The sequence below is a fragment of the Muntiacus reevesi genome, chromosome 12, assembly GCF_963930625.1.
Source record: "Muntiacus reevesi chromosome 12, mMunRee1.1, whole genome shotgun sequence".
In the NCBI taxonomy this organism is placed as follows: domain Eukaryota; kingdom Metazoa; phylum Chordata; class Mammalia; order Artiodactyla; family Cervidae; genus Muntiacus; species Muntiacus reevesi.
In genome coordinates this window covers 47,537,751-47,562,974 of record NC_089260.1, presented here as the reverse complement: position 1 = coordinate 47,562,974, position 25,224 = coordinate 47,537,751, and the positions used below count along the sequence as shown (strand labels likewise).

The window sequence follows — 25,224 nt, the reverse complement described above, 5'->3', positions numbered from 1 at the left end:
AATTGTACATTCAAGAGAAGACGGCAGATACATTTTAAGCATAGCACCTATGAGTTATTCACATTAATAAAAAATGGGGATAGTCTATATCCATAAATTATATTAATTTTACCCCTGACTTCAGAATTCATCTCTCTCTGCAAGCTGTGTCTCTTGCAATATTTCATGGACTAATTTTATTTCCAAAAAAAATCCTTTTAACTGTTTTCTACTTGTAAGACTTACATTACTCTCTTTTCTTTAAGCCTGTTCTGTGGGTATAATTTAGCCTTATATTTTTTCTAGTAAAATATTACTATTTTACAGTGAGACAGCAGTGATATCCCTGGCTCCTAGTTGAACAATATTTTAAAATATAGTTCAATAAAATACATTTTCTTTACAGACTATGAAACCAACAAACACTAAATTTTATCAAAATTAAATACCTTCTGAAACTGTAATATAAAATTTAAAAAAAGAGAGGTACCCATGACTACTGAAAGTCTTCATATCAAAACATATACGTATATACTGGTGTGTATATACTGGTATACATATAAGTGTGTGTGTGTGTGCGTGTATAACTTTGAAATGTCTGATAAGAGTATTTGCTGCTTTTAATAAGTCAAAACGAAGCAGAACTATGTATAGCCACACCGATGAAGAGTATTTATGACAAGGTACAGAAACAATAACTGGAATTTTTAAAAGATCTAAAAAAAAAATTTCTGCATTATTAAGACAGAATTACCCACAGCTTTGAAACCTCAGGAAGTGCAGAAGTGTAATTCCTAAACAAAGGAACATAAGTCACAGTACCTAACTTTCAGTCTTAGCATTGTCACTTATTTCACCTCTTTCTTTCTGAACCTCATTTCTTCCTCTTTAGTACCTGGATTGCCACTACAAAGAGATGTTATGGGAAGCATATGACTGGCAGGACTTTAAAATACAAAGCACCTCAGGAAAGTAATGCATTATGCATCCTATGCTAAGTGAAGAAACAACACATCTCTATTTAATATATACAAGAAGTATAAGCTTCTTAAGCCTGTGACAACCCCACTGCAAATTAAAGAATGATCAAATTATACCTAAATAACATCCAGGGGACAGTGAAATTGTCTGCTCAACTGTATAAGCCTCTGTAGAATATGATTTGGCCATACATAAAAAGCTTCTTAACTACATCCCTTAACATTACATCACTTCTAGGAATCTTTCATTTATTCCTTGACTCAACCAATGCTTACTTACTGAGCACTAATTCCAAGCCATTGTGTCAGACTTTGAGAAAAGTCACCGAACAGATGTACTCCCTTACCTCCCAGAGTTTAAAGTCTAGCACAGACATTAAGGTTTAAAATAAATAAATGTATAAATACAGTGAAGGAAGAACATAGCATGTATGAAAGGAGACCTGATTTAGAGAGGCCAGGGCAGAACTCACTAAGAAAGTAACAATGAAAGTAGAAACTACTTGGGCAAGAAGGAAAAAGCATTCTAGACAGAGGACACAGCTTGTGTGAATGCTCTGAAGAAAAAATAATTTAGGGCACTCTAGAAATAGAAAGAATGCCAGTGTGACTGCAGCACAGCAAGAGGAAACCTAGTGATAAGGCTGGAGGCAGGTGGAGCCAGACCACACGTGGTATTCAGACCCTCTGGGTGTGTTAGGTTTCACCACAGCTGCAAAATCAGTGAATGGCTTTAAGGAAGAAGGTGACAGTTCACTTGTATTTTAAATATTCTGTGCTCTGTAAATGGGTAAGAGAAGCAGAATAGTAGACACAGACACCAGGCAAGAGAACACTCTAGCATTAAGAGTGAGAAATGAAGGACACTGTCTGAAAAGGTAATGACAGTAGAAATGGCGTGAGAGAAAAGGTTCTCAATTCCAGCTCAGAGGATTAAACACATGATACCTAATCCAGAGAAGAGACCATAAAAGCTATTTATGAAGAATTCCCAATGACATGGGAAAACACTTACGTGAGAAAGAGCAAGTTACAAAATTCTATACACAGTAGGATCACAACTCTTTAACAAGATAAAAAGTAGTATGTAAATATAGTAAGAGAAATGTTCTGAGTGGCAGAATTATGACTGGTTCCTTTTCTTTTTGTTTTTTCATCTTCCACCTCCTCTCTACCAAAAACATTTGCAAACAAAACAAAGGCATAAGATTATTCAAAAAAGAACAAAAACTTGCTTTGTAACTTATTTCATAATAAGTGCTCTTAATTTCAATCTCATTTCCTATATTACGGTAAAAGAGAGGCTGGTGATACTCCACTATTTCTTCTAACATTCTCTCCCCGAATTCCCACTCTGAGCCTGTAACTTTCCATCAACTTTTAGAAATACCATGATCACACAGACCTTAAAGCAAGGGTAGAACTATAACATATTAGAGCTGAAATATCATCATCTTTTACTACCACACAAATGCAGTTAATGTCTGAAGAACTCAAGTGATAACCTTCACCCTCCACAGACCCTCTAACTGCACTGTCTTACAAATGGACATGTACTTGACCCATTTTTCCTTCTTTAGGAAAAATTCCCATTTTCCTTGACTAGACTCCCCTCCAGTTCCCTATAACCCTTATGATGCACTGCTTACTCATTCTGGAATTTGAAGAAAAGATAGAAAAAAAGTATAGGAAAATGAAGAAGAAATGGAAAATCAAATTATAAAGAAGTAGTAAGTACCATCCTAACTAGATCTATAAACATAAAAGAAAGTTCCCTTTTGCTCCCAATGCTACTTTCTGGGCCCCAGGAACATTAAGAACCCTCAGATTAGCCCCTCGGCCATAGGCACTGGAAGATAGCAAGAGGCTCAAGGTCACTTTGAGATGTCAGGGAACCCCCAAGATCTAAAGAGAACTCAGGGGAAACCAGGCCAGAGATGAATTCTCCCCAAACCTTTCTATTCCTAAGGTCACACACCTATGAATTACTAATCATGCATACCTAAATAATAATGGCTTTCACTTCTGGATCTATACTAATGGGTTGTATCACCGTACTGCCTTAACTTAAAAATATGCTGAACAGCAGTACATATAAATGTATATACTACAACCAAAAGTCGTTAGTAACTCTTACCTTAAACATGGGTCTCACATGCTCCAAGTGTGTGGCACTCGTGAAAGGTGCCTGGACGTGGCTCACAGCCTCCATGAGCGCTTTAGCGGTCTTGGCCATCTGTTCCATTTCTAAGTTATACAAGAGTCTTCTTTGTTTTTCACTGGCTACATCTGAAACAGCAAACACCATTAAGCATTTAATATATAAAGCCTTTAAGAATGATATTTTGACGTTTCAGCATAAAATAATCAACATGACCAATGAATACTAATTCAAAATGGTCCTAAGAAGCCAGATGCAAAGGACACACAACATATGATTCCATTTAGATGAAATATCCAGACTAGTAAATCCATAAAAAAGAAAGCAGACTGGTGCCAGCCAGAGGCTGAGGAAAGGCAGGGAATGTGGAAGAACTGCTTAATGGATACGGGGCTTTATTGGGGGTGATGAAATATTTGGGAACTACATCAAGGTGGTGGTTGCACAACACGTTGAAGGTACTAAACACCAGTAACTGTTCCCTTCAAAACAGTTTATTTTGTGTTATAAGAATTTCACCTCAAAAATGGGGGGAAAAAAAATCCTCAACTAGGCTTCAGGGATACGCAGAAAATCTACAAAAAGGGACAAGAGTAGGCACAAATCTGTCACACTGAAAGCGCCAGGGAAACAACCCAAACGAGGGCTAGAACAGACGAGAGGCCATGGTACATCTGTACGACCTGAGGGATCTCATGAGTTAAGAAGAAAACAGAGGCCTCACATTCAGGATGACTGCAGAATTTCAGCACACTGCCACCCCCTTCCTATACCCAGCGTTCCCAGTGACTTCCTAGCACTGTACACAGAACAGACCAGAGAAAGAGGAATAGGAAGACATCATTATGTGGGTATGAAAAAGAAAATGAAATCAGATAACTGGCATCTACTCAGGTGTAAAAATGAAATCCTGATCAATACACTTAACGATTTTTTATTAGAGAATGACGCTACCATGTGAATGCTGACTGGTGTCGGACTGCAGTTAAGAGCCAAGGATGCTGACATCTGGGTCAGCCTTTGCCACTCGTCAGGTTTTAGGCACAGAGATTTAACAAAAGCTTCCGCACTGCACTCAGCTCACAGATCCTTTAAGGGTCCTAGGTCTCTGCACTTCTGCTTCCTTGTCTATAAAACGAGGGAGAACTTACTAAAATTCCTCAGAATCACTCCTATACTCCCCAAAAAGAAGGCCATTTATACTCCACTATTCCTTCTAACATTATCTCCAGAGTGTCTGACTCCCACCCTATAATTCTTCATCAACTTCTAGAAACACACATATCACACAGGCCTTCTGGACCCTCTCTCCTGTCAACAGTCACAGTCTATTGGGTCGTAAAGAGTCAGATATGACTTAGCAACTGAACACCAATAACCTGTCAAGAGAATTTTGCTGCTGCAATCTGTTTTTTTTGATGAAGCTTGAGATTTCATTTCCAAGTGGAAGCTGCTCAGAAAGGCAGGCGCTCTCCTTCTGTATTACTGAGCCACTACCCTAACCTCATGCCTGCAGTCTGGTTTTAGCTCTACTTTAATCACTAGTGTCTATACAGACAGAATGTTGAGAATGGAGCCAGGCACAGGGCGCTCCTGACGCCGGTCAGATCTAGGAACGCCAGAGTGACATAATTTGTGGTGCACATCAAGTAGTGATTTCCAACCCCCTTGACTCCCATGATCCTAACCTTCCCCATCTCCTTCAATCACTCCTACTTCTAGCTTCTGTGAACGGGTAATGACAGGTGAACCAATGAAAATAAGACAACAAGGAGGCAGAAGAAAGAAGAGCTGAAGCCTGACTACTGGGGCTGCCTAAGCAATCCCTCTGCTCTCCAAGTCCGTGCTGAGATTAACTGCCTGGTGGACAAGTGTATACTCAATGTATGCTAATTCATGCATAGTATATAGCATTTTCCATTTATCATTGATCTGTGCTATCTTTCGTCAGGATATGGAGAAAGACATAATCAGATCATCAAACAATGTATTATAATACTTTTCATTACAATAAGTGATACTTGGTCTACTATAACTTAACTTTTTAAGAACCATATTTTTTCCTCCTAAACAACCAGGATTCAGTTGATCTGGACACTTACTCTGTTTACTTGACTTTGCAGGGATTGTCAACTCCTTCGTTTCTTTCATTGATATCTTTTTTCCAGCTATTTCATTATAGATGGCTGACAGATACTCTTCAGGGAGATCTTTACTGTCATTGATGCCTCTATTCATCTTAATGTACTGTTCCTTGGTCATTTTATTTTTAACCTAGAAATGAACAACTGTTATAATTCTTAAAAACGAACAGAAAAATACTCATATAAGAGAATTTATAAATACCATGAGACAGAAAGTGGAAAATACAAAACAAGGCAGACATTAAAGTAAAAAAAGGAAGGCACAGAAAATGAGGACAATGTAGAAAGACCTAGGTTGGTGATATGCTAATTCACCTTGCTGTGATGGCCCCCTGAGTGATCTGTGATAAGAAAACAGGCAGATGGAATAATGAAACTGTTTTTGCACAAGGTTTAAGAGCTCTAGCCAGAGTCTTTAAAAAAGGATCATAACAATCATTAGAAACTTATGCTACCAAAAAGATTCAGATCTGCATTCAAAAGAACATAAGTGTGTTTGCTAATGATTTGAGAACTGATTTTATGTAACAATGGATATGAGTAATAAGAGCTGAAATTTATTTAAAATCAGATAACAGCCTTGCTGACTGACTCAGCAGTTAACTGAATGCTAGGTGATGTGGACCAAGTATTCTTTGAACTTTTCGTTTTGTTTAAGGATACGCTCAACAGGAACATCATGCTGCATACCATGGTAAGACTGTGAAGTATAAATCTGTAGTATGTATGATGGTGGCCCTGCTACTGAACTTGATAACTAACGCAACCAAAACTTTTCTGCTTTACATCCCCAAACCCTGTGGATAAAACCCAGAAGTCATGACATCTCTGAAGATACATTTACTTATTAGTTAAATATATTCCTACCACTTTCCACAAAGAATTTAAGGCACCTCTAAAGATAAAGCTCTTGTAAATTTTTAAGAAGGTACATGAAATAACAGTCAACATCAGGAGTAAATGATCAGAAGTTTGCAAAAATAACTATAGAGAAACCAAAAGGTCCAAAAGACATAGTAACTGGGATACAAACATTTAACTAGTTTTGTGCTTGTGCGTGCTCAGTCGTGTATGACTCTTTGTGACCCCATGGATTGTAGTCCACTAGGTTCCTCTGTCCATGGAATTCTCCAGGCAAGAATACTGGAGTGGGTTGCTGTGCCCTCCTCCAGGGGATCTTCCTGACCCAGGGATCGAACCCACATCTCTTACGACTCCTGCATTGGCAGACGGGTTCTTTACCACTGCACCACCTGTTCTGACTACTCTGCAAAGAGATCTTTCTAGAATATCAGAAAAGATGAGAGAAGCAGTTTTCCTACAAAAAAGTAAAAATATTACCATAAAAGTTTTCAAATGTAATCATTATTACTCAAGGGAAAAAGGCTCTAATATACTAAAACTTTAAAAACTTGAGTTAAGGCACTTAAAAAACATTAAAAGAAAGCCATTTCACCTAAATTTCTAATGAGTACTAAAAAAGCAATGACCCAGGGACATCAAAATAAATGACCACACAAATGCTTCCAGTAAGAGGCTACAAGATTAACATCAATGGAAATTCTGAACATGGTACAATATGTTAACATCATACCAATGAGAGACAGAGATGGACACAAAACAAATCTTGGCAGAAAATCTGAAGTAGCAATAAAGTATATTTGTGGATCTAGGTTGGGAGGGAGGGCAAGGAGCTCCCAGAACATTAGAGAAGAGAATACATTAGTTTCAGGTACAGAAAATAAAAACACACTGCTCAAACGGAACACTTCTGCCACAGCAGGGTTCTGGGAGTAGTGTGAAACATAATCCTACTTTTTCTTCTCTGGCTCATCTTTTATGGAACACTACTCTTGACATTTATTCTTATATGTTTAAATTAAGCTGTGCCTAATTAAGTATTAATGCTTAAATCTCTTTAAGCCAATTGTTACCACTGATGAAGATGAATAAACAAAAAAAAATTTAACATGTTCTAAATATATCTCAAAATTTAAAAACTGATTCACACTATATATAAAAGGTAGTCTAACTATAAATGTTCTAGTTAGTAAAGGAACATAAATGACTTGTGGAATTCACTTTAACTCTGAAAACAAGAATGCAGAGAATTAGTCTTAAGAAAATTCTTTAAAGTTACTTGTGTTCTTTTTAAAAAAAAAAAAACTACCATTTGTTACAGTTCATCTGGTCCTGCATCATAAATCACATAGGGTCCTGATTATGGGGTTCAATTTTCTAACAGGCCACCTATCCTCACAGGGACTCCTAAGCTGTTTGAGAGCTGGCAGGCTGAATGGGAGCAAGGATACCAGCCTGACAGGGAGCAGCATCTCAGAGGCAGCGCGCACTGCTAGAGTGTGGGACTTTAGGCACGTGGTCAGTGACAGCGACAGGGCCACAGACATGGCACTGATTTTGAGAGAATGTTCCCTAACTGGTATGTGTCCAGAAATTTTTAACAATCTGGAAACTGTGAAAGAACATTCAAGGAAGTTTTAGAAGAAAATAACCTACACGAGAATGTACATATATAAGAATCTATGAGGAATCTAAAATATGGCACAAATGAACTTATCTACAAAACAGAAGGACTCAACAGACATAGAGAAGAGACTTGTGGTTGCCAAGGGGAAGGGAGGAGGGGAAGGAAGAACTGGGAGTATGCGATTAGCAGATGTAAACTATTATATATAGGATGGATAAACAACAAGGTTGTACTATACAGAACAGGGGATTATATTCAATATCCTAGGATAAACTGTAATCGATAAGAATATTAAAAAAAGAATGTCTGTGTATAACTGGGGCTTCCCTGGTGGCTCAGATGGTAAAGAATCTGCCTGCAACGTGGGGGACGTGGGTTCTATCCCCGAGTCAGGAAGATCCCTTGGAGGAGGGAATGGCAACCCACGCCAGTATTCTTGCCCGGAGAATCCCATGGACAGAGAAGCCTGGAGGGCTACAGTCCACTGGGTTGCAAAGAGTCAGACACGACCAAGCGACTATCACTCTCACATGTGTATAACAGTCACTTTGCTGTGTAGCAGAGGTTGGCACAACACTGTAAATCAACCACAAGAAAAAAAGATTAAGAAGATATGACACAGATGCATTTAATGTTATAATTCATTAACAGAACAAAATTTGTTAAAAGTATGACCTTCTGAAAACAAAGGGAGGCAGTGTAAAATGTAAAGTCACTTTTGGCTTAGACTGAAAAACCTGACAGAAAACTCTTGATATGAAAATATTCAAATAAGTCTTTATCTGTAGACTGCTTCATAAAACCATGGAAAAAGTGTCATGCTAGATAATGAAAAGCCCTGGAAGTGAGTTGCTTCTGTAATACTGCCAGTAGTAAGCCAAAGACAAATTTTAAATGATTAAAATCTTACATGTGGTCAACATTTTCTGTATCAATCCTGCCTTAAACATCTCAAAATACATATCCAAGAAATTCCTAAAAAGTTTAATCTTAAACTTTACAATTTGTCCAGTTCATCTCTGCTTAATAGTAAGTATATAGTTTATTTCTTCTATCAAGAGCAACAAGTATCATTAAGAGCTTATCCCTAAGAAGCATTAAGAAATTCTTGCAAATAGATTTATTTATAAAGATAATTTCCCCCAAGTTTTTGGAAACTAAACCTAAAACCTTAAAAATAATGTTTTTATTAGTGGCTATCAGAAATCAAGTGACAGTTCCTTAATATTTAAGAAGGAATTACAATTTTATGAGGCAAATGAAATTTAAACATTTCTTGGATGTCTGATATTTTAAAATTATGATTAATACCATACCTGTGGACTGTGGAGATCTGTGGTCAGCATGATAATTGAATAAGCCAAAACATAAGCAGTATCCGCACTAGCAAAAAGGGTTTGTCTGGAAAAATAAACGTGTCATGTTATAAACTTATACAGTTTACATGTATCATTTAAATAACTTACCTCTAACCCCACATCACTTTTCATTTTATCTCTCAAGATTTATGTTCTATCTCATAATATTTTATGGAACTGTCTCATCACTTCCAGGTTACAGACAATCTAAGTTCCTTGGGGCAGGGGGTTATGGATCACCCGAGGCTCCCAGAAGAGGGTCTGGATACAGCCAGCAATCAATAAACATTTGAATCTGAATCCTGCTTACCCTTGGTTGCATTCTAGATATCTTGCAGCAAATTTTTCCATCAATCGATCAATTTTCTGAGCTTCCCCTGGAAGACGGAATCCTTCCAGAAACATACGAAGGGCTGAAACAAAATCTTTTCCTGAGAAGTCATGTTGGTCCACATAAGCATACATGACTTCTTTGTTAAATTTATCATTATCTCCCAGGAATTCACCCACTTGAGTCTGAAGAATAAAAGACAGAAATTGATATCCTAGTGGAACATTACATTTCCCACAAACCCAATTTTTTAAAAAGCAGAGAAGTCCATAAGATCCACAGTTAACTAGTCCATTAGCCACAGGGTTAATTAACTATTTTGAACATGAAGTTAAATGTACCAAATGCATTAAAAAACAAAAATCAAGATTTTTTTTGAGTATAGAAAATTAAAAAGCAAAAGTAAGGATAGCTAGCTTATTTTTATATACTTAGGAGGGCATTTGAAAGGGGCAGCAACACACATTATTATTAACTTAAAAAGAAATCCTACAGAAAAGGCTAGGATGAAGTAACATGGTGCTCTTACTGAGTCTAATCTTTCCTCTTGGTGTAAGAACTGGGCAATGTCTTCAGGGGTGGTGCCAAGCATCCCTTGTTCTTGGAGGTACTGGATTCCTCTCTTTGGTTTCTTAGTAAATCTGGATGATGTTAAAGTTAAAAGGAACATTAGAAACAGGAAATCATTCATAGTCCCTGAAAAGATCTAAAACTCCAGTAAATTAGCTTTCCAGCACTCAGAAAAACAGTTTACTTAAAATAATCAATGAACAAGGGCACAAAAAATAATACATTATGCAAAGTTTTCTTTATTTTTTCTTCTTAGACAAGACTCTCAAAAGGAGGGCAATCTTTATCATGAATACAGATCATTTCACATGTTATGTGAGATAGGGCCCTTCATTAGATGAACTCTGAGTAAGGATATGAATACTAAATATCTCATGCTTTTAATATATAGTCTCCCTAAGTGCTCACAGAGAAGGCAATAGCAACCCACTCCAGTACTCTTGTCTGGAAAATCCCATGGGCGGAGGAGCCTGGTAGGCTGCAGTTCATGGGGTCGCGAAGAGTCGGACACGACTGAAGCGACTTTACTTTCACTTTTCACTTTCACTTTTCACTTTCATGCACTGGAGAAGGAAATGGCAACCCACTCCAGTGTTCTTGCCTGGAGAATCCCAGGGACGGCGGAGCCTGGTGGGCTGCCGTCTATGGGGTTGCACAGAGTCGGACACGACTGAAGCGACTTAGCAGCAGCAAGTGCTCAAGCAATCTTGGCTCATTCTCCTTTTATCCAATGATTAATTCTAAGTTTCCTGCTTTTAAAACACATAACTGGAATTTTGGTGACTGTTTTAACTATAACCTGATGGCGTTATTTCCTTTATAAAAAAAATTTATACACCCTGTGTTTTCAAAATAAAGTTCACACTGATTAGACAGACATACAAAACCTTCCTCCATACAGCTCGTTCCTCTCTCATCCACCTCCAGGCATCCCCTTCTTATTCCCTAAATAAAAAGCATTTGCAGCATCTTATTTCCTCCACATGCCCTTGTGCTCCATTCAGTGGAGAATTCTTCTTCATGGCTTAATATCTAAGTTAAGTGTCACCTCTCTGTTTCGAAATCATTTCCTTTCTCCTTTCATTGGTCCAATAATTAGTTTGGGGCCCCATCACCTGGGTACTGCAAGAGCTCCTAACTGGTCTCCCTATCTCTTGTTTTGCTCACATTCTAATAATTTCTTCAGGCTGCTGGCAAAGTCATGTGTTGAAAACAGAAATCTATCACTGATGGTCCTCTGGCTTAAAATCCTTCAATAGCACACCAACGCTGAGAACAAGACAGAACTTCCTTTACACGGAGAAAAGAGGCCCCTGTAATCTGGATCCAACTCAATGCCCTCGTGTCACCTCCTGCCACTACCCGCCCACCTCCAGCCCTGCTGCACTTAACCATGGTCCTCAAACGTCCTCCCGTCCCTCTGCCAGGGCCGTTCTGTCTGAAACGTCCTTCCCTGCTCTGTCCTCCCAACACGCCCCTATCAACTCCTAATTAAACTGCTGCCACATACATAAATCAAAACCAAGCATTCTCCCCAAAGATAAACACAACCTCTGCTCTTCAGAGGCTCTCACTCTAACTGACGAAAAATCATCCCAGACAGAGAGGAAGTATTGATGGCTGTTTCTGAGGCTACTTTTGAGATTTTATAGTTTTATGACAATGAGTATGTGTACATTTCATCAACTTTTTTTCTTTTACATTAACAGCAAAAAGGGACCCCTGAATATTTAGCAAAAGCTGCTGCTTAAGATTCAGGAAGAAAAGCTTTACAGTCGAGGTAGCAAGCCAAGTAAACATATAAGGGTATTTTTTTAAACAGTTTAGATTCATGGATTGAGATTCATAGAGAAAGGCCAGCAAGTTCAGTTTTCCTTAGAGAATCTCTTTGAAGGACGAGATGGGCGGTAAGAGGAAAGAAAGCAGTATGGGCCTATTTAGACCCAAAATAGCCCAGGAGCTGATAGCACACAGTTTAGCAGGAAAACTGACTTTACAAGAGCAGGGTCTGGTACAGTATCCAAGTCTGAAAAGGAGGTGATCACCTTATCAACATATAAAAATGCAAGCAGTAACAATAATCACTAATAAAAGTAGCACACCTGTAACTGAAGTGAGGAAAATATAAAACCTATGAAGGAGCAACACTAGCAGGAGACGCTCTACAGTTGAAATTTTTTGGGTTCTTACCTGCTTAGGGAATACAGTGGGGGATTCTGTAACTGAGCTGAATGAACAAAGCAAAACTGCTTGGATAATGTTCAACAGCATGTAAAACATCATACAAAATTAACACACATCACAAGGGTCTGTCTGGGCTGGACTCCAATGAACAAGGGGCGCGGACTAAGGAGTCATCGGAAGTCTTGGTTCTGGGAAACTGTGACCCATTTTATTCACTGAAGGGTGGGAATAAGAAGGGACTACATATAACCCAAAGACGTAAAGAAACCCAGGACAAGGCGGCACAGAAGTGGCAGAGGAATATTCAGTGACATTTCTCCTTAAAATGGCGCACTCACAAGTCTATCCCTTGCTCTATTATTTCTTTCTGCTGCTTGAGGACTTCGAACTGCTCCGGATTATCAGTGCCAGACATCTGTGTGCTGTAGCTGCCTATTCCTGATGACGACGTTGACTCCAGGGAATTTAAACTTCCATATCTGTTTATTGTCTCTGGATGTTTTATTTCACTCGTCTCTTGCTCTGAGGGTTTTTCCTGACCTGTAAGTAGAAAAACTGCCTTAATAAATTATTCTGTCAACGGAAAAAGATTTCTCAACTAAGGCAAGATACTTTCATGTTGCTTACATATCTATTATTTAATACAAATAACGTATTAAGTGCCGTAACAGATCATACACACTGATACTACAACACACTGCAATTAGTACGTGTACAATTTTGCACCATCAGTTCTTTTCACAACTACAGTGCTGAGTATTCACTGGGTTTCCACTCTTAGCTCAAGGAATAGTTTTGGAATAGTTTTCCCTCAAAGCACTCTTGACTAAGATAACACCAAGATGACCCTGCAGCTATGAATTTTTCTCTGAGTAAGGGTAAATGTCAAACATAAATGAACAAGTCAATCTTCTTAAAATATTTCTGGTTTTTATATGTTTCTTCTATAATTATCCTCTAACAAAGCTGCATAAACATGATTCACTTTAATATGATACTCAAAATACTTCAGGAAGATTTAGAAAGAAAAAAGTTTGGATAACTAAGTTGGGAAATTCATAATTTTAAGTTTGTTATTTAACTCACAGAGAACTCTGCTTCATCAGCTAAATGGGAAAGATGTCATGAAACTGGTTCAGTGGCATCTGCAACCATCCTCCACAGTATCACTTACTTAAATGACAAAAAATTAGGTTCAAACATCAGCTTACCAAGAGTCGTCTGTGAGTTGGGATTCACATACTGATCCTTGCTCCATTCAACCATGCACTTCAAAATTGACACTAAGCATTCTAAACCTTTTTTCCTTAGGCTCAGTTCCTACAAAAGAATTCATAAAAGCAATTAAAACAACAACAAATCTCTTAAGGAAAACAAACAGCTCTTCCTTGGCAAAGTTCCAATTTGAACATGGTTTTCAAGTTCTTACCTGAACATTACTCATACCAAGTTCTTGACTGCCTCGTCCTTGGGCAATTTTTGACAGATCATTTACTAGCCGTTCAAATATGTTTGCTGCATTTAAGTCACAATCATAGTTTACATATATATCCACTACGCTCTGAGCATCTGTAACAGTGCAATATGTTAATTTTAACAAAAGGCATCTAGAATATGGCCTTTTAAATATCTCACAGTAAGAAAGAGATAATAAAGGATAATTTCAAATACCTGCACAAATCCTTGTTAATGTCTGAATAACCATCCATTTGTGGTCAAATGAGCTGGTAGAGGTCTCCAAAATATATAGGAAAATTTCTTTAAAGAACACCTGTGATTAGGGAAAAACCTCTACTTAAAATACTGTTTATAACTCATATATGTGATCGTTTTGTAAATGTCCGTAAGTTGTAAAGCAAAGATCAGGACCCAGGGTCCTGGGGTTCAACCCCTTTAGAGTTCTGTTTCTGAAAAGTCAGGACTTCAATAACGTGACTTGGTCACTTCCACTGGCCTTTGCAATAAAAGAACTGTACTTCACATCACTGTATTTAGTTATCACACAGTCACTACAAAAGAAATCTGCAAAAATCTGGAGTTCTAGAAGATTATTTCTTAAATATATTTACAAAACTAATAAAACTCTTATTTCATTTTTTAATCTCCTATAGACCATAAACTATATTTTATTCATCAGTTACATTTTTTCAGACATTATAGTACTGGGCAAGCCTGAGGGTTCCTAGATTTTAAAGTAAATAATGTTATAATCTACACAATAAAAAGGATCTAATTCTCATATACTGCTATATTTTTATAATTATTCACACAAGTGGAAATCTCTGTCTGAAAACTATAAAACTATTTCTAACTATTCTTTACATCAAATAATGTCAAGCACAAAGGGTTTAGTTAACCTAATTAATTTCAATTTAAGAGCTAAGAATTTTCAGACATATTTATTTTGGAAAAGTAACTGCAACTTAAGAGGGGATGAGTGATAAAGAAAACCCAGAACAACATAATAACTTTTATGGCACATGCTATTATGAATCCAAAAATCCATATTTATAATTTAGGACTACTAACATCTTCTCCTCCCAAAATGGGTCATGTACCCTTGTAATCAGCTTTTCTTTCACAAAATTTAACATATTTCTATGACTTGCCCAATGTCAGTATTTGCTGTAAGACTGTAAGCTCTAAGAGGGTAGATACAAGGTCATTCTTGCTAAGTATTGTGTCGACACTGCATGGCAAATACAGTAGGCATTCAATGCATATTTGCACTCACAGTTCCCAAATACTGCACCAGGACACCACAGAATGCTGCAGCAAACTCAAAAGGGATGCCACGAGAATTTCTGAGGGAAAATTCAGAGGGAAATACAACAGTCCCTCTGAGTATCTGTGGATACCTAAAAAGACTGTTCACAGATTCATCATCAATTAGATCACACTACATTCCTTTCAATGACATCATCATTTTTGCAAACCTGGGGTTTAGTGTTAGTGGTTGCTATGAAAAGAAGCAGGTAGTGCATGAAAATGAAAGTAAGAAAAGAGGGTGGCAGTGTCCAGTTTGATTTCAAGGTCTGAGAAGTTGTGCAGTGTCCTATAGGCTCATGCATTCCAGTAGTCAGTAACTGCTAACTATTTAACAATGACACAAAACATTTTTTCTTTCAATTATGTGTGCTTCCAACCACGCCCCAAAATGCAGACTTCAATTCATTTCAGTTCAATAGCTCAGTCGTGTCTGACTCTTTGTGACCCCATGGACTGCAGCACGCCAGGCCTCCCTGTCCCTCACCAACTCCCAGAGTTTACTCAAACTCGTATCCATTGAGTCGGTGATGCCACCTAACCATCTCATCCTCTGTTGTCCCCTTCTCCTCCTGCCTTCAATCTTTCCCAGCATCAGGGTCTTTTCAAATGAGTCAGCTCTTCGCATCAGGTGGCCAAAGTATCGGAGTCTCAGCTTCAATGTCAGTCCTTCCAATGAACACCCAGAACTCCTTTAGGATGGACTGGATGGATCTCCTTGCAGTCCAAGGGACTCTCAAGAGTCTTCTCCAACACCACAGTTCAAAAGTATCAATTCTTCTGCCCTCAGCTTTCTTCATTGTCCAACTCTCACATCCATACATGACTACTGGAAAAACCATAGCTTTGACTAGACTGACATTTGTTGGCAAAGTAATGTCTCTGCTTTTTAATATGTTGTCTAGGTTGGTCACAGGATTTCTTCCAAGGAACAAGAGTCTTTTAATTTCATGGCTGTAGTCATCACCTGCAGTGATTCTGGAGCCCCCCCGCCTCCAAATAAAGTCTGTCCCTGTTTCCACTGTTTCCCCATCTATTTCCCATGAAGTGGTGGGACCAGATGCCATGATCTTAGTTTTCTAAATGCTGAGTTTTAAGCCAACTTTTTCACTCTCCTTTTTCAAATGGAAGTATTTCCCTTTTGTCAAGAGGTTCTTTAGTTCTTCTCTGCTTTCTGTCATAAGGATGGTGTCATCTGCATATCTGAGGTTATTGATATTTCCCCCGGAAATCTTGATTCCAGCTTGTGCTTCATCCAACCCAGCGTTTCTTATGATGTACTCTGCATATAAGTTAAATAAGCAGGGTGACAATATACAGCCTTAACATACTCCTTTCCATATTTGGAACCAGTCTGTTGTTCCACTGCAGTTCTAACTATTGCTTCCTGACCTGCATACAGATTTCTCAGGAGGCAGGTCAGATGGTGTGGTATTCCCATCTCTTTCAGAATTTTCCACAGTTTACTGTGATCCACACAGTCAAAGGCTTTGGCATAGTCAATAAAGCAGATGTTTTTCTTGAACTCTATTGCTTTTTCGATGATCCAATGGATGCTGGCAATTCGGTCTCTGGTTCCTCTGCCTTTCCTAAATCCAGCTTGAACATCTGGAAGTTCACAGTTCATGTACTGTTGAAGCCTGGCTTGGAGAATTTTGAGCATTACTTTACTAGCGTGTGAGATGAGTGCAACTGTGCTGCGGTCTGAGCATTCTTTGGCATTGCCTTTCTTTGGGATTGGAATGAAAGCTGACCTTTTCCAGTCCTGTGGCCACTGCTGAGTTTTCCAAATTTGGTGGCATACTGAGTGCAGCACTTCCACAGCATCATCTTTCAGGATTTGAAATAGCTCAACTGGAATTCCATCACCTCCACTAGCTTTGTTCGTAGTGATGCTTCCTAAGGCCCACCTGACTTCACATTCCAGGATGTCTGGCTCTAGGTTGCTGATCACACCATTGTGGTTATCTGGGTCATGAAGATCTTTTTTGTACAGTTCTTCTGTGTATTCTTGCCATCTCTTCTTAATATCTTCTGCTTCTGTTAGGTCCCTACCATTTCTGTCCTTTATTGAGCCCATCTTTGCAAGAAATGTTCCCTTGCTCTAATTTTCTTGAAGAGACCTCTAGTCTTTCCCATTCTGTTGTTTTCCTCTATTTCTTTACACTGATCGCTGAGGAAGGCTTTCTTATCTCTCTGTTATTCTTTGGAACTCTGCATTCAAATGTGTGTATCTTTCGTTTTCTATTTTGCCTTTCACGTCTCTTCTTTTCACAGCTATTTGTAAGGCCTCCTCAGACAACCATTTTGCCTTCCTGCATTTCGTTTTCTTGGGGATGGTTTTGATCACAGCCTCTTGTACAATGTCACAAACCTGAGTCCATAGTTCTTCAGGCACTTTATCAGATCTAATCACTTGAATCTATTTGTCACTTCTACTGTATAATTGTGATGGATTTGATTTAGGTCATACCTCAATGGGCTAGTGGTTTTCCCTACTTTCTTCAATTTAATGCAGACTTCATTGTTCAGAAAAATAACTGTTTAGTTGTTTGGACCTAACTGTTTAATAAATGGAATTGCTGGATATTTCATCTGGACTAAGTACACCATGGAAAGATGAAAAGCTAATGGTGCTGTGAATCAGTGTGACTCTCTCTCATTTATGGGATAAATAAAAAACACAAATTTGGAGAAACGGGGGGGAAAGTCTTTAGCTACTATGTATGGGTTATTGAATTGCACTAATAAGCAAAAGACTATCAGAGTAATTTAAGACACCATGCCGATTAACAGGGGCTCTAAAAAAAAATTCTATAGACTTACAGAGCACCTATCATGAAATACATGTAAAATAACAGAAGTACTTTGTCTTCACATAATAGATATTGTCTTTAAAAAGTGTGTATAAGCTGTATTTTCTGAAATAGATATATAAGTTACTACCCAAGGGAAAATCACATTATAAAAACTCTGTAGTGAATATTCTCATAAAATAAATCTTCATGTAACAACCATCTCAATTTTGTTTTGCAAATTTAGGTTGTCTTATGCTGGCTTTTCTCCAATTGGAACACAGTTCATCCTGTGTCTGAATATGTTCAGTACTCTCAAAAGCCTATCTATACTTGTCTTGTTTTATTTTCATATTCTCCCCACAGGGAAAAATCGAGAGTGAAATAAACCTGATCACTTAAAAAAAAAAAACAAAAAAAAAACAAAAAAAAACAGACTATTACTACAATAGTTTTAATGAGAATCTTCCATCTATGAACAGACAGGAAATTTCTGTAAGTATTTCCCTTTAAATTCATGCCTACACAAATTTTTTTATATCAAATTTACTTTATAGAAACTAATCACAACTTAAATGGGCTTTATGGTTCTATAAGAATTTACACTTCACATAGTCATCTAAATAGTACTTAAAGTAGTCATCTCAGAGTGGTAGTAACTGAAGGCACAAGTCTTCCAAAATTCTAATGTCAATTTAAATGCCTCATCATCAAATGAAATACTTTTTGCTTGTTACAGAAGCAAAAGTTTCATAAGTTTTTATCTTAAGTCTCTTATTTGTACTTTCTGAAGATAATGAGAGAAAACTATCTAAAAATAGTAACTTTCTAGTTTTGCCTTATATTATTTTAACATATGGCAAACTTCAAAAACCTTACAACAAAAATGCACCAGAAACTGCTTCCTGTCCAAAAATAGGATCCAAATTAAAAAGTTTTTACTTTAAATACAAAAGTCTTAGTCTGTCTCATTCCCATAATAATGTGCTACATGAATTTTGATACTACAGAACATTTATAATAAAGGAGATATCAAAACTCTAGGAAAATAATAATGTATCCTTCCTGTGCGCTAATGAATTATTAGTTTTGAGCCAGGATTAAAAATTAAAATGTAACCTGTATACCATATCAAACAAAACATGAAGGCAAAAGTTGACTAGCAGAAAAGTGTTTCTAAAATATATCATGCCCCAACCAAAACAGTATTTCCACAAAGGACAAATTGTAAAAAGAAACCCATTAAATAGGTAAAACATAAAGTACTGTTTCTATATACTGAATTATTTGAAGGTGTGGAAAAAAGATCATGAATTGGTACACTTGCATAATACATGCCATGGTTGGAAACATCCCCTAGTTCCATTTTGCTAAGTCTCTGGAAATATTTTAGAATGATGTAACTGTTATTCTAGTTCCAAAGATGTTGAGAGAAAACTTGAGGAATATAATGCATACATTGGGGAAAAAACCCAAAAGTTAAAATTTCAAATATAACCCTTAAAATATAATTCTTCTTGATCACCTCCTTAAAGTACTAAAAACTTAAAATAGCTTAAAACCATGTAGACAAAGTATTTATTTAGAGCTTCCTTTCAAGATAACCAAATTCACTATTATATACAGTAGGAAATTATTGTGAGGACCATTAATTCAAGACAAAATCATTCGTGGAACTACTATAAATTCCGTGAAGGCAGGAGCTATGTCTTAATTTTATTTGGCATTCTTAGTGCTTACTGAGTGCTTAGCACTTTGTAGGCAAATGTTATACAACAACACACAAATATTATTTCATGTTCTAAATAACTTTCAGGTGTGTTAAAATATGATTTAACATGAAACAAATGAAATATCCAACAATGCCTAAATGCAGAACATACCTCAATCTGCATCTTCAGATGTGTCTTGAAGTTTGACAACAAAGTAAGAAATATGGAAAGAGAAAGCTCAAAAACCTCTGGGACAGATGAAACTCCATTTTTTGAGAGTGCAACACACAGATACTGCTTTATAGCATTAATAAACATCTCATTTGTCCTGAAAATAGGTCCTGCATTCTGCAGAATGGATAGAAGTAACTGTAGTGAAAGAATCTTGGATCGTAATTCATGAGACCTAAAATACAAAGAAGACAGTGGACAAGTTTAGCATCCTGGTGACAACGGGTTGTTCTGAAGATATTTCCTATACCACATAATTTCATAAACCTTTACATGGAAAGAAAAATTCTACAGCATAAAAAAAGAAAAGTACACAAATAAGCTTAGCCACGAGTAATAGGTAGTTTCACTGGTGTTCTCTTCTACCACATAACTTCAAGAACTTTTTAAATGGGAAAACAATCATTCACACATATCTAACATCAGCTTACTGTTCCTTTGAACAAGAAAAGATTTACACCTTGTTCCCTTCTTTCACAAATATATTTCACTGTTTAGAAATCATTGTGAACTTCTAAGATGAAGGGCCAAATTTAGTATAAATAGGTTCCAAAGTACTTTTTTCCAAGTTATGCTACTCAAAAATCCTGAACAGTAATAAAAAGCACTATTAGGGCATTAACGAAGCATTATTTAAAGCTTACTTTTTCAGTAACCATTTAAACTTAAAAAAAAAAATAGAGGCTTTTAGAATACTTGTACCTCTTAGTAGCTTACCCATTCACTCTATTAATAAATTATTTTTATAATGAAAAGCTGAAAAATACATTTAAGCTTAAGTTTAAAACTTTATTTTTCTGATCAATATCTAGAATTTTAATTATCAGGATTTCACAAATACAATTTTTCTCCAATTGAAACAGGTTTTTTAAATCCACAGACCAAGGAGATTGAGTGATTTATCCTCAGTAACTTTATAAATACAGGACACATTTAAATGCTTAGCAGATGGTTCTTATGTTTATTTATTCCAAATTGTACTCAGTCTCATTTCCACCATATAGTAAACTTAATTGCTCTTGATTTCTTCTACCTTAAAAATTTTATGGTTAAAGTGTCAAGTGACTCAAGGACCTAAAACTAACAGGGAATATTTAATTTTATGCAAATAGGAATAAAAAAAATACTGCCATCTTTGAAATAAAACTGGAACCTATAGTATCACAGCTCATTAATATGTAGTCATGTTTCCAAGATGGCCTATGCCTCTGAACGTAAGAATCCGTATATACAGCAAATATAGCATTACCAAAACCAAAACCAACCACCCTGCCAAAAAGCAGATAAATCAAGTTAGAAACAGTGAGAGCTAAGACTGAATAGCTACAGGAAAGTACAGAGTGGGCCAGGTATTCCCCTTTGATGCCGAGCTTTCCCAGGCTTATCCACTACTGCTACTTCCTAGTCTAGCTCACATTTATCACCCTTTTTGCTCAATTCCAACAGTAACTAAATTCTGGAGCTTATCATTCTCTAACACAGGAGTTTTAATGTTTTACCAGTTGTATTCCCAGCATCTAACAGAATGCCTTGTTAACATGGATCAAAATAATCAATGGATTTATTCATGTACTTATCTAAACATTAAGTATCTACTAAGTATAAGATATCTATCAATGAAGAAATGAGCAAATCCCTGTCTTATAACACAAGTATACTTTTGACAGGCAAAAGAAGCTAGAAATTACAGGTTTGCAATTTTTCATGGGGTAGTTTCAAATTATTAATATGATTCCAGCTTAAAGAACAATTCCTGAATCATCATCTTAGAAAGGCCACAAAATATAAAGAGAAGCAAAGACAAAAAAAAAAATTATATAACTATATTCAAGAGATCATTAATTTTGGAAAAATACCATTCAAGATAGAAAATCATATATTCTGGAAAAAGAACAGTTTTAGGGGTGGAAAATCTCATCTTTTTCAAAATTCAGTTCCAGTATTTAATGATTCTGGTTGTCAAGAAGGTTTTTTATTATGGTCCAACAAAAATTTCCTAATATTTGATTTAAGCCCACCATGTAGGAGGATAATTTACATTAATACTCATAATTATCTTTTGTAACATTAAAGATTTTATTTAGGAAAACCAAACATGTAAGACTTTTAAGGTCAATAATATTTTTAAATCATGGAAAAAATGGCCTTCAACACTAAGACCAAATCCTTATCTCCTCCTTAAAGAAGGTTTCATCAATCCAGAATGAGATGTCAAAACTGTCAGTTTCTACCTCCCCTCATACTAAAAATTTAAAATATATAGCTATAATCAACTTTTATATTGTAATCTGAACAACCTTAATCTGTAGCATCTGTATCTTAAAAATATGTTAACAATCAATAAACTGTACTTCTGCCTCTCAGAATTTGGGCCTAAAAAGATTTGAGAGTTCCAGGTTTCTAGGCCTAAAAGATGTTTCTCACTGAATCCATAATCTGTGACAAAAGAGAACAAAACTGTAGAAAGTGTAACAAATGTGGTTTCCCAAAATTTATAAAGTTTTTATTATAACTGTCTCCAGTCTTCTTCCCAGTTGACATCTAGAAACTGAAATAGAGTTTTTAAAATGAATTTCCCCGTATTTCAATATTCCTTTCTAAAAATCACTCCGGCCTTCTCCAAGCTGTCTTATTCCAGAAAGTTCTCCTAAAACTGATGTTCTATATAATACATCATGTTGCAACATCAGAGGAGCAGAGCTCTCTAGTAACTCCCAAACTCAATCTTCAGCAGGAATCAGTTGCACTGGAATCATCTAAATGGAAAGACATTTGACAGTTTATGACTTAGAAAAATGGCACTTCCCTGCTGTTTAAACTAATATATATGATGGGAATCAGACAAGTGACGCCTATCTTAAAGTATTTCCTGCTCCCCACAGGAGGAAGTTATGGCATTTTTTCAGACCTTAATGAGTATGTTATTATCTTACATTCTAACTTTTAAGATTTCTTTCTCTTAGGTTTTATTACTTTTCAACTGGTAGCTTTCAGATGCCTAGCATAAGGATACATGTAAAGGGCTACATTCCTCCAGTGTTACTTACTACACTGAAAAAACCATTCACCCCGCCCCTCAGCCCCTGCTGAGACCCACAGGGAACCAGACACAGTTCCACCATGCTGTTCAGTGCTTTCAGAAACAGCGCGAGGCATCTACTCCAGCGGAATTTTGACACTGCTTTTTAATTCCTTTTTTTTTTAAGTAAAATAATCCTAAAAAATAATTTTGAAGGTCCTAAAAGACAAAAAGGAAAAAAGAAACCCCAAAGACACAAGAAGGTTCAAGCTTCAAAACCTGCATTAGTCAGGCAGAACAGCTGAAGACTTACTTTGGATCCGGTGGTCCATCCGATAGTGGTTTCATTGACAGTTTACACAATGACCTGAATACTAGAAAGGCATCCTTTTGTAAAATGTGGGAAAACTTAGCACCAGGTGAAGGTCCTGAAGAATTTCCAGATTCCTAAACGAGTGAACACACCACGTAAATAAAGGCATTTACCAGTATAAAATCATATCGGTCTTCAATATACTTTACTCAATTAGTAGGGTGTGGGGTTCTACTGGAAGGAAAATCAGATGAGGAATGGGCCACAAGGCTTTTCTTTATGGTGACATGCCACTCCTATCCCCAACAATAAATATCTCTTTTAAAATATTCCCCCAGCTACCAAACTCTTAAAGTTTACTTGGTATATACTATTACTAACAGAAAACTATTAACAGCACATCATGCCTTGATAAGATACCTCGTCCATGGCCTAAGCTATGCTTTCTACTACCTGTCTTTGAGTATTTTATGTTTTTGTCCTATTTTATATTTTGTCTACTCTGTGCAGATAAGACATACGACAGTTGAGACTATCCAGGCAATGTTTAAAAGTTGTTAACTGATGAAGGCCAGCAAGGCCAAGAAGACTCACCCCTATGTATTGGGTAATGATTCAGGGTAGGACTCCCTTATCTAAAAAGATAAGGAAAAATATACCAAATACCGAGGAGGAAGGATGAGGAGGACCTATCACTACTTCAGTATGGATTTCACTGTAGTCCTAAACAAAGACAATGTTCTCTAGCTAAAAGTTCTTTCTTCTCCTAGTATACTAGAATTATCCTATGAATATGTGATAAGAATTTTTTTTAAATGTAATTTCAATGGGAGGGGGATGTGAACACCTACAAGACATACTTCCAAGTTGGAAATTTAGCTATCAATATTTTAAATGAATAAACTGCTCACATTTAGGGATCAATTAGAAAAAGTTTTTACTTCCTCAAAGTGAAATCAGCCAGCACTATCAACTGGATATATTCACCACAAGGTGTTGGTAGCCTATCAATGTTTAAGATGAAGAGGACTTTTTCCTTTATTTCTACCTGAGTATCATTGGAAGAGACAGACAATCTGTCATCAGGTAAGGACGGTGTATAAGCAACAGAAATTGGTGTTCCTGGAATTCCGTTTGCTTGAATATTTTCACTGTCGCTACCATCCTCTATGGTTCCATTGTTGCCATCTGCACTTACATTTATGGTAGTCCTTTCTCCCATATCTGAAATGCCAAGGATAAAAAACATGCAAGCATTTCTAATTGAAGTGTGCTGAAAAAGCATAGACTATTTAAAATGAAACAGTAGCAGAAAAGCAGTGTGAAGCAAGATGTATTGACATCTTGAAAGGTTAGCATAAACGAGTAAGTATTCATTTGGAATACCTCCAAACATGATCTGTAAGTAGCTCTAGCAATGAAACACACTCAGCTGATGAAAGGCTAACCAGAATGTGCCAAAACAGAGACTTACTTGTAGTCTACTGATATATTAGCATTTACTAAACTGAGTTCTAATGAATGCTAATGCCTTAAGATAATGAAAACAAAAATCTTTCAAACAAAATTCCATTTTCAAGTAAATTAATGAAATGATGGAAAATATGTATCTTTATTTTAGATTTTAATTCTCTAATACACATTGAGTTCTCTAATACACATTGAGTTCTCCAAAGGGATATACAATATGCAGTGTTTCCAAAATTCATTTTATTACGAGACTCCCCTTTTTTAGAACACCTATTAATATCTCTAATAACATACATTCTTTGAAACAATTATGAAAAAATGGCCCTGAATATACTGCAGTATGTCACTCTGAGTAATCATACTTGTAAGATAAACAGAAATAAATGACTTCCAGTAGAACAAACATAGACAATGAAATAATACCAAATTTTAGAACTAATCTAGGTGTAATGTATGTTACCTTAAAAAAGGAACACGTCACAGCAGCATTATTTACATTAGCCAAGGCATGGAAACAATGTAAGCAATTCCCTGGGCCCAGTGGTTAGAACTTGATACTTTTACTGCCAAGGACCTGGGTTCAATGTCTGGTCAGGGAACTAAGATTCCACAAGCCCTGCAGTGCTAGCCAAGAAAAGAAACAATCTAAATGTTCATCAGCAGATGAAAGAATAAAGATGTGTGTGTGTGTGTTTGGGGATGGGTGTGTGGGTGGGTAGGATT

The 25,224-nt window shown here is 36.7% G+C and overlaps 1 protein-coding gene across 1 annotated transcript in view; it reads right to left on the bottom strand.

The window, feature by feature from the left end:
- Positions 1–25,224, bottom strand: part of ARFGEF1 (ADP ribosylation factor guanine nucleotide exchange factor 1) — a 126,026-nt gene that overhangs the window by 32,317 nt on the left and 68,485 nt on the right. Inside the window, exons 8-19 of the mRNA XM_065903561.1 lie at positions 24,080–24,255; positions 23,032–23,165; positions 19,640–19,874; positions 13,867–13,966; positions 13,625–13,764; positions 13,407–13,515; positions 12,534–12,735; positions 9,971–10,082; positions 9,421–9,626; positions 9,069–9,153; positions 5,223–5,394; positions 3,097–3,248 (exon numbers count right to left, since the gene is read on the bottom strand). Of these exons, the coding sequence (XP_065759633.1) occupies positions 3,097–3,248; positions 5,223–5,394; positions 9,069–9,153; positions 9,421–9,626; positions 9,971–10,082; positions 12,534–12,735; positions 13,407–13,515; positions 13,625–13,764; positions 13,867–13,966; positions 19,640–19,874; positions 23,032–23,165; positions 24,080–24,255 (1,823 nt within the window). The remainder of the gene's footprint in view (positions 1–3,096; positions 3,249–5,222; positions 5,395–9,068; positions 9,154–9,420; positions 9,627–9,970; positions 10,083–12,533; positions 12,736–13,406; positions 13,516–13,624; positions 13,765–13,866; positions 13,967–19,639; positions 19,875–23,031; positions 23,166–24,079; positions 24,256–25,224) is intronic.